At 40.8% G+C, this 19,030-nt stretch overlaps 1 protein-coding gene across 2 annotated transcripts in view; it reads left to right on the top strand.

Annotated features, from left to right (window-relative positions):
• TUSC3 (tumor suppressor candidate 3) overlaps positions 1–19,030 on the top strand; it is a 362,725-nt gene that overhangs the window by 217,674 nt on the left and 126,021 nt on the right. For both annotated transcript variants that reach the window (XM_040334674.1, XM_040334673.1), the window contains exon 3: positions 5,125–5,242. In XM_040334674.1, coding sequence (XP_040190608.1) covers positions 5,125–5,242 — 118 coding nt within the window. The remainder of the gene's footprint in view (positions 1–5,124; positions 5,243–19,030) is intronic.

Raw genomic sequence — 19,030 nt, 5'->3', positions numbered from 1 at the left:
ATGCAAAAAATTGTACCGCTTTTGGTACAAAATTCCAGACATAATCATACCGCCAGGGAGGTTAAGGATGAGGTTTACATATGCAGTCATCAGCCTTGGGAAGATAGGACATTTATGAGTGCCATAATCAATCTGTGGCTTCGGGGGATTGAAGAAATATGAATGGATAATTGAAGCCCTGAACACATAGGCTGCTTTTTCTATATTTAATGAAAGGCTTTGTTTTTTTTTTGTTGTTTTTTTTTACCTTGAATTGAATGTATTTCTCTTCTGTTTGAATGCTAAACAACTGCAGTCTGTAAATAGGTTTGAAAGATTATTAATTCATTCTGCTGACCTTGACTGGTTATATGGCATAAAAGTATTCATGCACACAAGATATTATCAGCAAGTTGGCGTAAACAAACAGCTTAATTTCCGGTCACTCGCTGAGTTCTTTACTTTTTTTCTGATAATCTCTTCTCACCTTGAAAGATAGGCCCATTATCTTTCCCAGTAGGCCCATTGTTGTCAGTTGCCATACATAACCAACCACTCAGGTATCATTATACTTACAGTATTAGAGTTTGTTCAGGTACATTCAAAATTCAGATTCTACCCTAGGGAACTTAATGTAGCTAAACGCTTACTCGATATCCTTCAAAATAAATTTTCCATCATAAACAAAAAGCAATGTGGGCTGTTGGCTTATTAATTTATTAGATTAAGACGTACCTATATTGGCCTCAACAGAATAATAAAAGTACTTGGCTTGATGTCAATGGAAGATTTGTAAAATGGACCAGTCCAGAACGCTATTGAAGAATAGAAAAATAAAAAAAATATTTAACACTTTTAAAATGACATAACTTATTAAAGATAATGGTTTACATAAACTTTAACTAGACAAAAGAGATTGTGTAACAACCCCAGCAAGTTAAAGCTGAACTCTAGGCAGATACACAAAACACAAAAATTAAGGCAGTTCTGTAATAATCACTAATGTTATTTTTTTTAATAGGCAGTGTAAGTCCCCTTATTTGATCTGGTATCAGCCTACTGCAGTCCCTGTACAGCAGGACTATAGTGTTAGAGGAAAAATCAGTAAAAGGAGCCAATAAGGTCATGTGCTGACAAGCACGCTGATAGGAAGAGAAGGCAGAGTGAGGCCCCGTACACACGTCCGAGGAACTCGACGGGCAAAACTCATCGTTTTGCTCGTCGAGTTCTGTGTGAAGCCGCCTAGGATCTCGGCGAGCCAACTTTCCTCATTGAACAACGAGGAAATAGAGAACATGTTCTCTATTTGGCTCGACGAGGAACTCGTCGGCTTCCTCGGCCGAAAGTGTACACACGGCCGGGTTTCTCGGCAGAATTCAGTTCCGATCGAGTTTCGGGCTGAATTCTGCCGAGAAACTCGGTCGTGTGTACGGGGCCTCACAGAGAGATGAGCATATTATTTTGTTACTTATTCTTTCACTGTCCACCCACAGAATGGGGTGGGTTCAGGGTAACCTGGGCTTAAAAGATGAGGTTGAATGATGCTGGCCATCTAGGAGGAGATCCAATGGCAGAAAAAGGTAATGGATTGAAGGTAAATACTGCAGCAAAAGCTTGTGTTGTTATTGTATATTTTAATGGGCTATTCATTTTTATCTTGATATATTTGTCTGGTAGTCTATTTTAAATGTGTTTTAATCATTCTGATTGCTGTTGTCTTAACCACTTAAAGCCTGGAAGGATTTGCCCACTTAATGACCAGGCCATTTTTTGCACTACGGCACTGTGCCGCTTTAACTGATAATTGTGCGGTCACGCGGCGCTGTACCCAAACAAAATTTACATCCTTTTGTTCCCACAAACAGAGCTTTCTTTTGGTGGTATTTGATCACTTCTGCGGTTTTTATTTTTTGGGCTATAAACAAAAAAGAGACAATTTTGTAAAAATTATATTTTTTACTTTTTGCTATAATAAATATCCCCCAAAAATGTAAAAAAAAAATCTTTATCAGTTTAGGCCAATATGTATTCTTCTATACATGTTTGGTAAAAAAAATTGCAATTAGCATATATCAATTGGTTAGCGTCTACAAAATAGGGAATAGATTTGTGGTATTTTTATGGCATTTTTTTTTTTACTAGTAATGGCGGTGATCTGCGATTTTTAGTGGGACTGCAACATTGCAGCGGACAGATTGGACACTTTTGACACTTTTTTGGGGACCATTGACATTTATACAGTGATCAATGCTATAAAAATGCACTGATTACTGTGTAAATGTCACTGGCAGGGGTTAACACTAGGGGGCGATCAAGGGGTTAACTGTGTTCCCTAGGTTTGTTTCTAACTGTATGGGGATGTGACTGACTGGAGGAGAAGACAGATCGCTGTTCCTAATTACTAAGGATGAGCTTTATGTTCGAGTCGAACATGAGTTTGTCTCGAACATTGGTTGTTCGCCCATTCGGCGAACAATTTGTGGTGTTCGCAGCAAATTCAAAAAACCACGGAACACCGTTAAAAGTCTATGGGAGAAATAAAAAAATTTAATCTCAAAGGTTAATATGCAAGTTATTGTCATAAAAAGTGTTTGGGGGCCTGGGTCCTGCCCCAGGGGATATGTATCAATGCAAAAAAAGTTTTAAAAACTGATGTTTTTTCAGGAGCAGTGATTTTAATAATGCTTAAAGTAAAAAAATAAAAGTGACATATTCCTTTAAATTTCATATCTGGGGGGGTGTGTATAGTATGCCTGTAAATTAGCGCATGTTTCCCATGTTTAGAACTTTCCCTGCACAAAATGTATTTAAAAAAAAAAAGTAATTTAAAACTACTCGCAGCTATTCATGAATTGTCTGGTCCCGGCAATACAAATCAAAGTCATTGAAAAAATGTCAGGGGTCCCGAACCAAAAAAAAGCGTGGGGGCCCCCCCAAAGTTTTACCTTTAGTTATACTTTAGAAAAGTTGTAATCCTATTGGTTTCTTAGCATCACTGATGCTTTGCATTTTGCCTTTACATTTCTCCTACCTCCTCTGGAAGGACATGATAATTACACTGCAACTTATGAACGCAATGGCTTTCACCTCTAGTGAATGTAGTCTCCCTGCATCCCTGCATGTGAGTGGGCAGCCTACTTAAACATCCTTTGTCTGCCATCATAATCTCACTAACTTTAACATAGCGGCAATTAATACATCTGAATACTCTATAAAAGGAGAACTTTACCCATAACAACTTGTTACAATATAATGTTCTTTAGCACATACATTCCACATTAATAATTATGCCACCAAAATTAGTGTGCGCTTTAAACTACCTCCAGTTTTGCTCCTGTTTCTTCTTGCTGGAGGCAAGAGCCCCTGAACAACAGTAAAACCCATCTATTTTAACAATTTTGAAAAGCAGTTACATTCCTGGAATGCCAGGATTGCTAACTGTCACATTTGCTTGTGTCCTCAACCAAACTGTCAAACCATCAAATGGCTGGTGTCCTAACTGATCACACGTGTATCATCATGGCATTTGCAGATCAAACAGAAGCAGCTTCATTGGCTGTAAAGGATAGGAGGGGTTCATTTTAATGCTTTAAGGCTGTCAGCAGATTGGCCTCTACAAATTTGGCATTGTCTAAAAATAGAGAGCAACTCGGCATGTGCAGAGCAGGGTGAAACAGCATATTGCTAGATTTTAAACAGTATAAGCACTTATTTTCAATGTTTTACATTGCTATACTTGCAAAAGGGGTCATCCTAAAGTGATTTAGCAGAACTTTGTTTTCTGACTAAAGTTCCACTTTAAGGGCCAGATTCACAAAAGAGATACGACGGCGTATCTCCTGATACGCCATTGTATCTCTGTGTTACGGCCCTCCTAACTATGCGACTGATTCATAGAATCAGTTACGCATAGCTAACCCTAAGATCCGACAGGTGTAATTGAATTACACTGTTGGATCTTAAGGATGCAATTCTAGGCCGGCCGCTAGGTGGCGAGGCCATTGCGGTCGGCGTAGAATATGCAAATGATTAGTTACGGCGATCCCTGAACGTCCGCGCTGCCCGCCGATCTAACTTTACGTAGTTTCCGTCGAGTTACCCCGGCGTAAAATTAGGGCTGAGCCCTAGTTGTTCTAAGCCATGTTAAGTATGGTCGTCGTTCCCGCATCGAAATTTAAAAAACCATGTCGTTTGCGTAAGTCGTCCGTGAATGGCGCTGGACGTCATTTACGTTAATGTCGAAACAAATGTCCGTGCGACGTCATTTAGCGCAATGCACGTCGGGTAATTTACCCGACGGAGCATGCGCAGTACGTTCGGCGCGGGAACGCGCCTAATTTAAATGGTGCCCGCCCCATTTGAATTTACGTTACACCGCCGCAAGTTTACAGGTAAGAGTTTTGAGAATCAGGCACTTACGCTGTAAACCTGTGGCGGTGTAACGTAAATCAGATACGTTACGCTGCCATGGAGCTGCCATGGAGCAACGTAATTGTATCTGAATCTGGCCCAATGTACTTAAAATATATCGGTACAATTTGGTCCCTAGTTTGTAATTTATCTTAGATCTTACAGTGTCACTTGCCTAACAATATAAACTCTAAAAATAATGGTGATAGCTTTTCTACTCTTGCATTGGTGTAAAATAACATAGTACACCGGCTGGTAGTGATTAGGATAGCAGTTTGCTGCAATGGCAGGAATTTAATGGGAAGAGCAGTATGCTTTCTTGTCCTTCACTTGTGATTCTGACAGATTCCTATGACAGCTTGGCTGTGTGCTGGGTATGGATGACTGCAAGAGATTATCTCTGGCCACTTTTGTTGTAGGAAAAGCTGATCAGTAAGGCTGAAACATTTCTTAGAATAGACCATTGTTTTAAATTGTCAGTGCACTGTAGCAGACAGTAGCACGTCCATAGAATGTACAGTATAGCTATGTGCATGTCAAGATTTGAAAATATCGTTCAGTTGTTAGACTGTAAACATCTTTGGGTGATGGACTAATGAATGCCGTTTTCTGATTGCATGAAATGGGCTACTGCACTTGTATACCTTCATCTGTTGATGTATTACTAACATTCATTCCCAGTGGACTTTCATCTGACTCTGATTACTGATATTAATGTAACGTATATTTTGACAGACAAGCAAATGAAGAATATCAAGTGCTTGCAAATTCTTGGCGATATTCTTCAGCATTTTCCAACAAGCTTTTCTTCACTATTGTGGACTATGATGAAGGAGCAGATGTTTTCCAGCAGGTAAATAATAATAATAATAATAATAATAATAATAAATATAATAGTAATATTGTTTACTGCATTTAAATATGACATATGAGATAAAGGTTCTTGTTTTATATGTATTATAGCAATACAAGAAATTACAGATAAAGAGGTCTTTTTTTTTTATTGTTTGCTGTTATCCTTACAAATTTTGTAATGAATGTATGTTAATGATTGTACCTCAAAGTAACCAAACAGATTTTACCTTTCAATAATTTAGAGTAATTATAGTTATATGCTTGCTGATTGGCTGATATGAGTTGCAAGGCTCTACTTAACACCCCTTCACTTAAGCGGAGCTCCATCCAAAAAGGGGAAGTTCCGCTTTAAGCAATCCTCCCCCCTTCTATGCCACATTTGGCATGTCATTTTTTTTGGGGGGGGGCAGGTACCCAGTTTTGCCAGGTACCGGCTCCCACTTCCGCTCAGGCTGCCTAGTTTTTCTCTCCCCCTCCTTCCCTGCAATCTTCTAGGACCCCTCATGCGCAGTCTGCACCCGGCTTTGAAGCCGCAAGCTGATACAACCAGGTGCCCACACTTGTAATGGGGAGAGTCAAGGGAGATAAATGAGGGTTTGGGTGGTCGTGGACAGATGAGTCTTTTTGTAGCTGCTGACTTTTAACCACTTAAGCCCCGGACCAATATGCTGGCTAAAGACCCAAGGGGTTTTTACAGTTCGGGACTGCGTCGCTTTAACAGACAATTGCGCGGTCGTGCGACATGGCTCCCAAACAAAATTGGCGACCTTTTTTCCCCCACAAATAGAGCTTTCTTTTGGTGGTATTTGATCACCTCTGCGGTTTTTATTTTTTGCGCTACAAACAAAAATAGAGCGACAATTTAAAAAAAAATGCAATATTTTTTACTTGTTGCTATAATAAAAAAAATTTTTTTCCTCAGTTTAGGCCGATACGTATTCTTCTACCTATTTTTGGTAAAAAAAATCGCAATAATCGTTTATCGGTTGGTTTGCGCAAAATTTATAGCGTTTACAAAATAGGGGATACTTTTTTTGCATTTTTTTTTATTTTTTACTAGTAATGGCGGCGATCAGCGATTTTTTTCGTGACTGCGACATTATGGCGGACACTAAGGACAATTTTGACACATTTTTGGGACCATTGTCATTTTCACAGCAAAAAATGCATTTAAATTGCATTCTTTATTGTGAAAATGACAGTTGCAGTTTGGGAGTTAACCACTTAAGCCCCGGACCAATATGCAGCCTAAAGACCCAAGGGGTTTTTACAGTTCGGGACTGCGTCGCTTTAACAGACAATTGCGCGGTCGTGCGACGTGGCTCCCAAACAAAATTGGCGTCCTTTTTTCCCCACAAATAGAGCTTTCTTTTGGTGGTATTTGATCACATCTGCGGTTTTTAGTTTTTGCGCTATAAACAAAAATAGAGCAACAATTTTGAAAAAAAAGCAATATTTTTTACTTTTTGCTGTAATAAATATCCCCCAAAAACATATATAAAAACATTTTTTTTCCTCAGTTTAGGCCGATACGTATTCTTCTACCTATTTTTAGTAAAAAAAATCGCAATAAGCGTTTATCGATTGGTTTGCGCAAAATTTATAGTGTTTACAAAATAGGGGATAGTTTTATTGCATTTTTATTTTTTTTTATTTTTTTACTACTAATGGCGGCGATCAGCAATTTTTTTCGTGACTGCGACATTATGGCGGACACTTCGGACAATTTTGACACATTTTTGGGACCATTGTCATTTTCACAGCAAAAAATGCATTTAAATTGCATTCTTTATTGTGAAAATGACAGTTGCAGTTTGGGAGTTAACCACAGGCGGCGCTGTAGGAGTTAGGGTGCACCTAGTATGTGTTTACAACTGTTTGGGGGTGTGGCTGTAGGAATGACGTCATCGATCGTGTCTTCCCTATAAAGGGAATGACGCGATCGATGCGCCGCCATAGTGAAGGACGGGGAAGCCGTGTTTACACACGGCTCTCCTCGTTCTTCAGCTCCGGGGAGCGATCGCGACGGAGCGGCTATAAACAAATAGCCGCGCCGTGGTCCCGGATCGCTCCCCGAGCGGACCCGACCTCCGCATGTAGCGGGGGGGGTCCCGATCGGACCCCCCACCCGCTAATAGGCGAGGACGTACCCATACGCCCATGTGCCTGTACGTGCCATATTGTGGACGTATATGTACATGGGCTGGTCCTTAAGTGGTTAAACACAGGGGGCGCTGTAACATTTAGGGATCACCTAGTGTGTGTTTACTAGTGTAGGGGGGTGTGGCTGTAGGACTGACACCATCGATCGAGTCTTCCCTATAAAAGGGATCACTTGATCGATGCGCCGCCACAGTGAAGCACGGGGAAGCCGTGTTTACACACGGCTCTCCCCGTTCTTCAGCTCCGGGGAGCGATCGCGACGGAGCGGCTAAAAACAAATAGCCGCGCCGTCGTCCCGGATCGCTCCCCGAGCGGACCCGACCTCCGCATGTACCGGGGGGGTCCCGATCGGACCCCCCACCCACGTCTAGCAGAGGACGTACAGGTACGTGATTGTGCCTGTCCGTGCCATTCTGCCGACGTAAATGTACATGAGGAGGTCGGGAACTGGTTAATAAACACAAAAATGGCTGGAACAAAGATAACATCTAAACTGAGATACTATGATCTATTGGCACTCAGCTTCAGATCTTAGTGTATATTTTATTAGAAAACTATTAACCCCCCTGGCGGTAAACCCGAGCGTGACTCGGGGTTGATTTTTTATGCTATTATCGGTATCCCCGAGTCACGCTCGGGGTGGACGTGCAGAGTGTGCAGCGGCGCGGCTTACCTTTCGCTGGATCCACAGGCAAGTTACTCACCTTGTCCCTGGATCCAGCGATGCCACCCCGCTGTGTGAGCGAGCGGGACCTCCTCGCTCGATTCACAGTCTCCGTGTGCCGCCGATCTCCGTTCCCTGCGACGTTACGACGCACGGGAGCGGAGAACGGCGCCAAATTCAAAAAAGTAAACAAACACTTTACATACAGTATACTGTAATCTTATAGATTACAGTACTGTATGTAAAAAATACACACCCCCCTTGTCCCTAGTGGTCTGCCCAGTGCCCTGCATGTTCTTTTATAAAAATAAAAAATGTCATTTCTGCCTAAAAACTGTAGATTGTCCAAAAGTGTCCCTTTATGTCAAAAATGGTTTTAGATCAGCTAGAAAACAGCGATAATAAATTATAATCACTTGCAGAAATGTGCGATAGCGATTTGTGGGGAAATTCGTCATAAAAAAATAATAATAATGACAGCGACAATTCTGCAACTGAGCAAAATTCAGTGATTTTGAGTTGATTACATTATTGAATAATTTTTTTTTTTATTATATTATTACTTGCTATAATTATTTATAATTATTTATTATATTATAATTTAAAATTTTGTTTTTAAAAAAATGTCATACCCGGGATGCCTATTAGATTCTTGTTTGGTCAGATTTAAGTGAGTTATTCCTAAAAATTACAGGCCTACAGTATAAAACACCAAATTTCCTTGCAAATAATTGTACCGCTTTCAGCATGTTTTTTCAGACATAATCATACCGCCAGGGAGGTTAAAGGGTATCTAAACCCTACAACATAGACATACCCAAAAAAGCTTGCAGCTGTAATTGCAGTGAAAGGTGGTTCTACAAAGTATTGACTCAGGGGGGCTGAATAGAAATGCGTGCCACACTTTTCACATAATTATTTGTAAGAAATGTTGAAAACCATTTATCATTTTCTTTCCACTTCACAATTATGTGCCACTTTGTGGGGAAAGGGAATAGCGGATCCAGGTGGGAACCCAGATGAATATCCTCCGTTGCAGACAACTCAGGTGCAGGCAATGCACTTAACAAAGCAGGAACAAAGATTGTCTCTGGACAGCCGCACTCTGAACAAATTGTAGCCTTTTATTGAAAAAGAAGGACAGCACTACAAGTCACAGCAAAATAAAACCTGACTGCTGACGTGTTTCGCACTGAAACTAGTGCTTAGTCATAGCTTAGCTATCTTATGTGCCACTTTGTGTTGGTCTATAAAATCCCATTAAAATACATTTACGTTTTTAATTGTAACATGACAAAATTTGGATTAATATTGATAGTAACTGTGAGTTACATATCAACTGAAGCGAAGTTCCACCTAAAAATAAATAAGATAAAAGTCAGCAGCTATAAATACTGCAGCTGCTGACTTTTAAAAAAAAAGGACACTTACCTGTTCAGGGCGCCCGCAATGTCCTCACCCGAAGCCGACCCATCTTTCAGCTCCGGGTGGAGGCATCAGTATTGCTAGTAAGGAAATCAGGAAGTGAAGCCTTGCAGCTTCACAGCCTGGCTCCTTACTGTGCATGTGTGAGTCATGCTGCACGTTCTGAGTGATCCCTGCTGTCTTCTGGGACCGGTGTGTCTCCCAGAAGACAGCGGGGGAGGGACCGGACATGGCGTAGATCCTGCGGCAATCTTTTGCCAGAAGTGGGAGCAAATACCTGTATTAGACATGTATCTGCTTCCGCCTCACCCCAAAAAGGTGCCAGATGTGACACCCGAGGGGGGGAGGGGGGTCCAGACAGCGGAAGTTCAATTTTTATTTTTTTTTTTGTCACTTTGTATAGGGCAAATTACTGAAAATTATGTTTACAACTAAAATACAGAAAGTTTATTGTGGTATTTATTTACAACAAATGTTAACATTTTATAGCAATGTTTAAGCACTAAACGTAAGTCATTATGGACTGAGCCATTACCCTGGGAATTTCCAAGTCAAAGTGCTCTGATAAATGTGTAAATTGCAGAAACACATGTTAAATTGCAGGTAGCTTGATGTGTTCTTATACATGCCGGCATTTTCCAGAAATTGTTCTTTTTGTCTTTTATATCCTCATAAATCATTTTTTGGCATGCAAAAACAGGAAAAAAATGACAGATATCTCATCCCGAACAAAATAAAATGTCGTGCACTTTTCAAGAAACATTAGATAGGAATGTTTGAGTTGTAGCAAAGTCCTTTATTGATTTGACTTTATGTATACTTGGCCATATGCTTACTCGTACTGCTTGCTTTAAGGTACCGAATACATTTTCTGAAGAAAAGACAATTTGGGAAGAAAAGAGCAGATGTGGTTTTTATTTTACTATTGTGAATTAACATAATCCACACCTTCCCATAAAAAGGCCATCTGTTATATAATAACGTTGCTTTTCCCGCTCATAAATATTAGTTTAGAAATGGAATGAAAATTTACCTTTCAAAATAAATGTCAAATATCATTACCAAATGAAACAATATAAGCTGTGTTTTAATTGGGCAATTAAGTTAATAGTTTGAACAGTAGAACTTATCATCTTAAAGTACTGTTCTGTGTAAAAGCATTACTATACTGATGCATCTATTGTGCTTAAGGCAAGACAAAGGAAATTTCAGGGTGAATAGAAATGCACACACTGGCTAAAAAAATACTTTTCCGACTTTTCTGATAATGGCCCTGTTATGAGATGCCTAAATGCCCCATGACCCTTAAGTCCAGGAAATATGTGCTAGGTTATCAGATTGCCAGGACGACAGATGCTGTTCTATGAATTTCACATTCCTGCATGTACTATATGTACTGCAGTGCCGGTATGACAACTTTTATTGTTCCCCCATGATATTTCAGTTTGGCCTCTAATGCCTTGTTTCCACTGCACGGAACGGTTCGGGTCAGTAAGAATGGATCGGTTAGAATGGGACCGGTCTATTCTCATGAGCGTTTCCACTGCAAATCGGACCATTCAGGGTTTAGAAAAATGCCTAGTGCGTCCACCAATCAGTGGAATGTATTGTATCTCCGCCCTAATGGAACCGTTCCATTTCCTATGGCCCCACATCTGAAGCAGGACCCAGAATGGTCCGGTACAGTTCGGTTTAATGGCACACTTTCATAGTGGAAACACCCAAAATAGCGAACCGAACCGTACCGAACCGAACCGATCCGCTCAGTGGAAACGAGGCATAACTCCCATTTCTGTAGGACTTTATCAATGCAAACACAGAATAAAAGCCCGATTGTGCTCAACCAACCCTCAAACTTATATCAAAATGGAATTGATTCAACTCACTGAATTAACTGGGAAAAACATGTATTAGTTACAAAAACATACATGTATAAAACATTGGTACCATATCTCACAAACTCACTCATACCATTAAAACCCAAACATCCACCTAACTCACAATCCAGCTATACAAGCCAATAAACATATAAAATCATAATCCAACAATTAAGTTGTGCAGCTATTAGGGATTGAGTGACCTAATGATTCCAAAGGGTCAAATTAACATTGGATGCTTCAGTACATAGATTGAGTAATCACATATTATAGGTAATCATATTTGATAAATACGCCTTGTGAGATTGAAGAAACTAGAATAGTTCAAGATCCAAGCTTAGGTGTTATTAGATGGAATTGACTTTTTGATGAAAGCCGATATGGATAGATTGTATATACAGTTTCAGTGGTCTAGAAGGTGCTCCTAGACAAAGCTATATAGAATGTAGAAACTGGTTCTGCTAGGACAACAAACGTTTATGCTGGCATGGTTGTAAGGTACTGCCAGAGATAGTCAATACATGCTTTGACAGCCCCCCTTGCACTGTGATTCAGATAGCATTGTCAAATGTTTACATAACTTACTATTTATATAATCAAAGCACATTTCTAGTACCACAACTAAAAATATAGAGCCACAACTAAAAATATAGAGCCACAACTACAGTGACTTGAAAGCACAAGTGGTAGAGTAAAGGAATTGACGCCATAAATCGGTTGTTATAGAGTATGTTAATATGTTTATGTTATATGTTATAGTTAACTGCTAGGTTAAAAAAATAAAAATCATAATGATCCAGGCTGGGCAGAGAATTTTTTTTTTAACGCTTTTAAAGAAGCTGGTAACTATAGCTGCCTTCTGACTCCTGGGCGTTCTTAAGAGTATCGGTTAACAGGGGCTTGGTTTTTAGAGAAATGCAAATACTGCTCATTTAACTGACGCTCCCATGTGTTATCAGCATAAGACCAGGAAGTTGATGACAAGGCAACAACTATCACAGATTACACACATGGGCTGAATTCTGGGAGACATTGGCCGGTTCTTATTGAATTTGGCCCTTGTGTATGCCATTCGGCTTCTGTCGAAAGTGCATGCTGGAGAACTAGCAGACAACCACCTTCCAATCAGCACTCTCAGCCAAGGGCTGAGAATGCTGATCGGAGTGTTCTGGCAGGGGACCACCTGTCAGAACACAACAGCTCAACGGGGGAGATCGCTATACTAACATTTGATCAACAGTACAGCGGCTCCGACCTGATCTGGGTTGAACGGAAAAAAAAACTCATAGGGGCAGATTCAGATACAATTGTGTATCTTTCTGCGGGCGTAATGTATCTCAGATAAATTTGGGCGCAAGTTCCGTATTCAGAAAGAACTTGCGCCCTAAGTTACGGCGGCGTAACGTATGTGGGCTGGCGTAAGCCTGCCTAATTCAAATGGGGATGTTGTGGGCGTGTTTTATTTAAATTTCAGATGACCCCGCGTCGTTCGTGAAAAAATCCCAGTGCGCATGCTCGAAATTACGCCGCAAGTCGTCATTGCTTTAGACGTGAACGTAACTTACGTACAGCCCTATTCGCGAACGACTTACACAAACGACGTAAAATTTGTAAAAAAAATTACGTAAAAAACTTGGTGCGGGAACGACGTCCATACTTAACATTAGCTACGCCTCATATAGCAGGGGTAACTTTACGCCGGAAAAAGCCTAACGTAAACGTCGTAAAAAAAAATGCACCGGCCGGACATGCGTTTCTGAATCGGCGTAAATACCTAATTAGCATATTCCCAGCATAACTATACGGAAGCGCCACCTAGCGGCCAGCGTAAATATGCAGCCTAAGACACTTACACCGGTCGGATCTTAGGGAAATCTATGCGTAACTGATTCTCTGAATCAGTCGCATAGATACGACGGCCCGCACTCAGAGATACGACGGCATATCCGGAGATACGCCGTCGTATCTCGTATCTGAATCCGGGCCATAGTCTTTACTAGGCTTAAGAGTCATCCTCAGATAACATAGGCTGACAACAGTTGTTGGGGTGCAACATTCCTCCTTGTATTTTATACTGCTATTTGACAGTGAACCTTGCATTACATTCGGTAACCATTATTTACCAGCCCTCATCCCACCCCCATGTAAAAACGAAATAAAGCCTAAAAAGTAAGAATGGAAGCCAGGGTTAATAAATGTTGCCTGCATTTTCATACAAGGTTTGCTAGAAATACATTTATAGATATGTAACATTCATACTAAAATTGTCCCCCAGGGTAACCTTACATTCCATTATGATGAATGACTGATAATCCTAAATCCCTGTAACACAGGATTAGATTGGATTTGGTTTTACTTAATTATATTACCATTAAACCATAAAGAGCTACCAATGTTGCCAGCAAATGAGCATGGTGAATAATTTGGATCTGATTTAGTGGTAACAATATGAAAGATTAAGCGCAACTAACCTCAACAAAAAATAATATTACTATTCAGTTGTACTCTTTAGAAGAGAAGGCTATTTGCCAAACACAAAGGTCTAAAGCATTTCAGTTGCCTTGTCCTTAAAGTGATTGTGAAGGTTACTCTTTTATTTTGTATTATTATTATACTTACCGGGTCTGTGCATTGATTTTGCACAGAGCAGCCTCAATCCTCCTCTTCTGGGGTCCCCTCTCCTGGCTCCTTCTGCCTTCTGAGCACCCCCATAGCAAGCAGCTTGCATTTGGGGCACTTGTGCGGGCTCAATCTAGAGCTATACTGTTTGCGTCTATTGACACACATAGTGAGGCTCAGCCATGCCCCCACTTCCTCATCACTGGATTTGATTGACAGCAGATGAAGCCAATGGCTCCCGCTGCTCTCACGGAGTCCAGGGAAGAGGAAACAAGAGCAGTGCCGCTGCTCTCAGGCGCAGTGCTGGATTGAAATCAGGCCCAGGTAATTACTGGGGGGGGGGGGTGATGCACGTAAAAGGTTATCTACCTTAGTGCAAAGAATGCATTAAGGTAAAAAACCTTTAGCCTCTACTGTAAACTGTCAAGAGAAAAATAGTGCAGCTCTCTGTACTATTCAGACAACCTTTGCAATCTAGATACATCTACAATTTAATATGCACATCCACCCACTCATACTCTGTCCCAAATGACAGCCCTTGCTACAGGGCTATATATATATATATATATTGTAAATTTTGATTATTCAGCCATATTTAACTCTGAACATTTTTTTCTTTATCTGATGGAGTGGTTGTTGTGCAGACTTTCAGTGTTCAAACACTATTATCTAATAATAAATAATCTTTTATACACATTTATATTGTCTTGTGATCACTCCATGTTCCAACATAAAAAGTCAGCCTTAACTCCTAAGCCATGTACACACGATCGTTTGTCCGATGAAAACAGACCGATGGACCGTTTTCATCAGGCAAACCGATCTTGTGTGTGGGCCCCATCGGTTTGTTTTCCATCAGTGAAAAAAAAATAGAACATGTTTTAAATTTTTCTTATGGATAAAAAACAGCTAGAAAAAAACGATCGTCTGTGTGGAAGTCCATCGTTCAAAAATCCATGCATGCTCAGAATCAAGTTGACGCATGCTCGGAAGCATTGAACTTAATTTTTCATCACGTCGTAGTGTTTTACGTTGCTTCGTTTTGGCACGGTCAGATTTTTGACTGATGGTGTGTAGTAGACATGTGCACAGCAAACATTTTCGTATTCTTTTGTTCCGTTTCATATCGTTCCGTAGGTTCGTACTGATTCGTAATTTCGTAAGACGCACGTTTTCCTGTTCGTTCCCGCTCGTATTTCGTACGACGCAATTTTTTCGTATTTATCGTATTTTGGTTACCGTTTATTTTCGTACATGCGGGATGATTCGTTATTCTGTTTAATTTATTTTAATTTAATTTAATTTATTTTCGTGTCTTGTTAGACAATAATTTTCGTGAATTTTCATCATTTTGTACTTTCGTAAATATATTGAGGGATTCGCGGCACTTTCAACACGCGGCTCATCCATATTAACTATTGTTAAGCCACGTACACTTGATCAGACTTTTTGCCAACAAACATAAAAATGAACATTTTCCGTTCGTTTTCAAAAAATCTATTCGTTTGTAAGCTCCATCAGAAAACCATTTTTGTGTTCAAAAGTCTGGCCAACTGATCCCTTCAGACGAAAATCCACAGAAAAGTTTATTTGGCTTTACTATACTCGGCAGTCGGCACAAAAGAGAAGCTGATTCACTAACTACACTCACTGCCCATTCAAAAAAACGAATCAAGTACACAAATTTACGAACAGACCAAAAAAACGGATTTACAAAACACACAAATGAAAATATAAACATACGACTGAAAATACGAACAGAAAAAGGATTTAAAATACAGAATGCAAATCATTCGTTATAGATGTCATTTTCGTTCTTTTGCCGTTTCTGCTTTGTCGTATTTTCGTAAGATTGTCGAATCGTTCGTTCGTATTTGCACTTGTTCGTTATGCGGCTCATTCGTAATCCCGTCATTTTCGTATTTTGGTGCTTTCAGTTTTTCGCATGTACACATTATTCCGCGGGTACGAAAATGAACAAATTTGTATGAAAATACATTTGTTACGAACGGGAACGCACATATCTAGTGTGTAGGCAAGACTGATGAAAGTCAGCTTCATTGAATATCCGTCAAAAAAATCCATCGGATTATATTCCATCAGATATCCAATCGTGTGTATGAGGCTTTAATAAAAACAGGAAAAATGCTCAAAAGAGCTGAGATTTTTTTTAGCACCTGAAAAATCTCATCTCTTTTGAGCGTTTTTCTTGTTTTTGAGTATTTATATGGGATGTAGTACAGTTGATCGCTCCTCTGATCACTTATTTCCTGTGGTCTCAACTCTTAACACTCAAGACTTCTATCGTTAAAATTAGTAAATATATGTTTGTTGGCATATAGCTATCTCCAAAACGTCCAGCCATCATGAAACTGATCAAGTCAACAAATACATTTTTTTAAATATCTTAATAAAAAAGTTGCAAACACAGGCTGATTAAATTGCCTTTTTGCTTGGTTCAACAGCCTACCCATGTATGTGGCAATCTTACATTACCAGTGTTTACTCATTAAACACAAACCACAGAAGTTTGAGTTCTATTAGATTCATCTAAGTCTGTCAGTTTAGGCAATACAGTTGTATTTTGGAAATGTAAAAATACAAATGACCTAACCCTCCTGAATTTACCATACATGGGAAACATATAACAATATAGAGAAGTGTGACAGTGGAAAATGAGCAAGTTGTCAATTAAACCTGCGTCTTGAAATTTTTACTTTTTAAAGCGGAGTTCCACCCAAAAGTTGAACTTCCGCTTAATCCACTGCTTGCCCCCTTACATGCCACATTTGGCATGTAATTTTTTTTTGGGGGGGGAGCTTCAGAAGGAGTGGGACATCCCACTTCCTCCTTCCGCCCAGGGACCGCTAAGGCGATACGTCATATCGACTTTTGGTAGCCCCTCCCTGTAGGTGTGACAGGTCCCAGACGATCGCCTGTCCAATCAGATAGTGCAGCGCCGCTCGTGCAAGCGCAGTGAGTGCCCGGCCATGAAGCCGAAAGCTGTCACGGCCGGGTGCCCACAGTAACAATGAGGACGCCGGCTGGAGAGGGGGGGAGAGGAGATGAGCGGAGCTCCGGCCAGCGCGTCGCTGGACTGTGGAGCAGGTGAGTGCATGTTTATTAAAAGCCAGCAGCTACAATAAAAAGCGTGTGTCACTGGTTATAAACATACTATCTTGAATTTTACAGTTGAATCTCTATTGGTAACTACTACAGCTCACAATATCTATACAAAACAATAGAAGACCATGCTGTAATCTTGTAAAAATATTACATCTTTATTAGTTATTTGCATAAACACTAATGCCTCGTACACACGGGCAAACATGTACGATGAAAACGGTCCGCCGGACCGTTTTCAGCAGACATGCCCGCCCGGAGATTTCTGTATGATGGCTGTACACACCATCATACAGAAATGAGAGACAATCCGCGCGGACAGACGTGCGGTGACGTGTTTGCGCCGTCGCCGCGACGATGACGCGGCGACGTGCGCGACGCTGAAAGGTCAATGCTTCCACGCATGCGTCGAAGTCATTCGACGCATGCGTGGGATGGCAGCCGCTCGGACATGTACGGTAAGTCTGTACAGACTAAGCAAGTTTAGAAACATTTGTCCGCTCGAAAACGGTCTGGCGGGCAAATGTACGCTGGAATCCTGTCCGATCGGCCGTACACACAACCGAACATGTCTGCTGAAACTGGTCCGCGGACCAGTTTCAGCAGACATGTTCGGTCGTGTGTACGGGGCCTTAAAAATATTGGGCCAGATTCACAGCTGAGATACGACGGACTATCTGAGATACTCCATCGTATCTCTCAGAGTATCTATGCGACTGATTCATAGAATCAGTTACACATAGATATCCCTAAGATCCGACAGGTGTAATTGTTTTACACTGTCGGATCTTAGGATGCAGTACCGCGGCCGCCGCTGGGGGGAGTTTGCGTCGTGAACCAGCGTTGGGTATGCAAATTAGGAGTTACAGCGATCCACAATGGATTTTCGCGTTCGCTACGTCGCCGCTAGTCTAGTTTCCCGTCGCAAAGTTAGTCGTCGTTTTTGGTGCCTTAACTTTACACAGCACACGTATGTGCTGTATAAAGTATGGCCGTCGTTCCCGCGTCAAATTTTAAAATTTCACGTCTGTGTAAGACGTCCGGGAATACGGAAGTACGCTACGCACGTCGCTGATCGAAAAAATGACATCAGTTCGCGCAAAGCACGGCGGAAATTTCGAAACGGAGCATGCGCAGTAGGTCCGGTGCGGGAGCGCACCTAATTTAAATGGCACACGCCCCTTTAAATTACATGGGCTTACGCCGGAGGCCGCCGGTGTAATTTTTCACGCAAGTGCTTGGTGAATCAGGCACTTGCGATGAAAAATTGCGGCAGTGTAACGTATCTACGATACGTTACGCCGCCGCGATTCTACCTGAATCTGGCCCATTGTTCCCAAATTTGCTGCTTCAAAACATTTGGAGAATGTGTGTGTTCACCACCTACAACTTTAGGGTAAAATCCACAAAAGTAAAACTAAATATATATAGTATGTCATTGAAAAAAGGTGGTCACCCCCTCTCTGCAAAATAGGTATTAGCTGTATAGACAACAATGTAAAACATGCAATCAACCTTCCTATAGCATCAAACTGGAAATGCTGCCCTCTTGAAACATATTCACACTTGTTTCTGCAAACAATATTCAGGGACCAGAAACAAACAGCATTCTAACAGATAGCATCAGTGTTAGGTAGTTTGAAATAATTCATTTGGATCTCTGACTGATCCTAGGGGAAAACTTTTTTGCATTGACATTTTAAAGATGAGGGCTAGTACATTTTCACACTCTGCAACAAGGTGCCAAAAAGCTGCAATGCATCTTTTATTTATAACTTCAGTATACAGATATCCGAAATCTGATATTATAAAGAAGTGGTAGGATTCCACCCTGTTGCGGAGTGCGAAAAGGGCATGGGCTTGCACTTACATAGCTAGGTTTGAGTGGAGCAATGTTGTTTTATTATACCCAAGC

The sequence above is a fragment of the Rana temporaria genome, chromosome 1 (assembly GCF_905171775.1).
Source record: "Rana temporaria chromosome 1, aRanTem1.1, whole genome shotgun sequence".
Lineage (NCBI taxonomy): Eukaryota > Metazoa > Chordata > Amphibia > Anura > Ranidae > Rana > Rana temporaria.
Note: the sequence above shows the minus strand (reverse complement) of the source record. Positions and strands in the feature narration are given on the sequence as shown.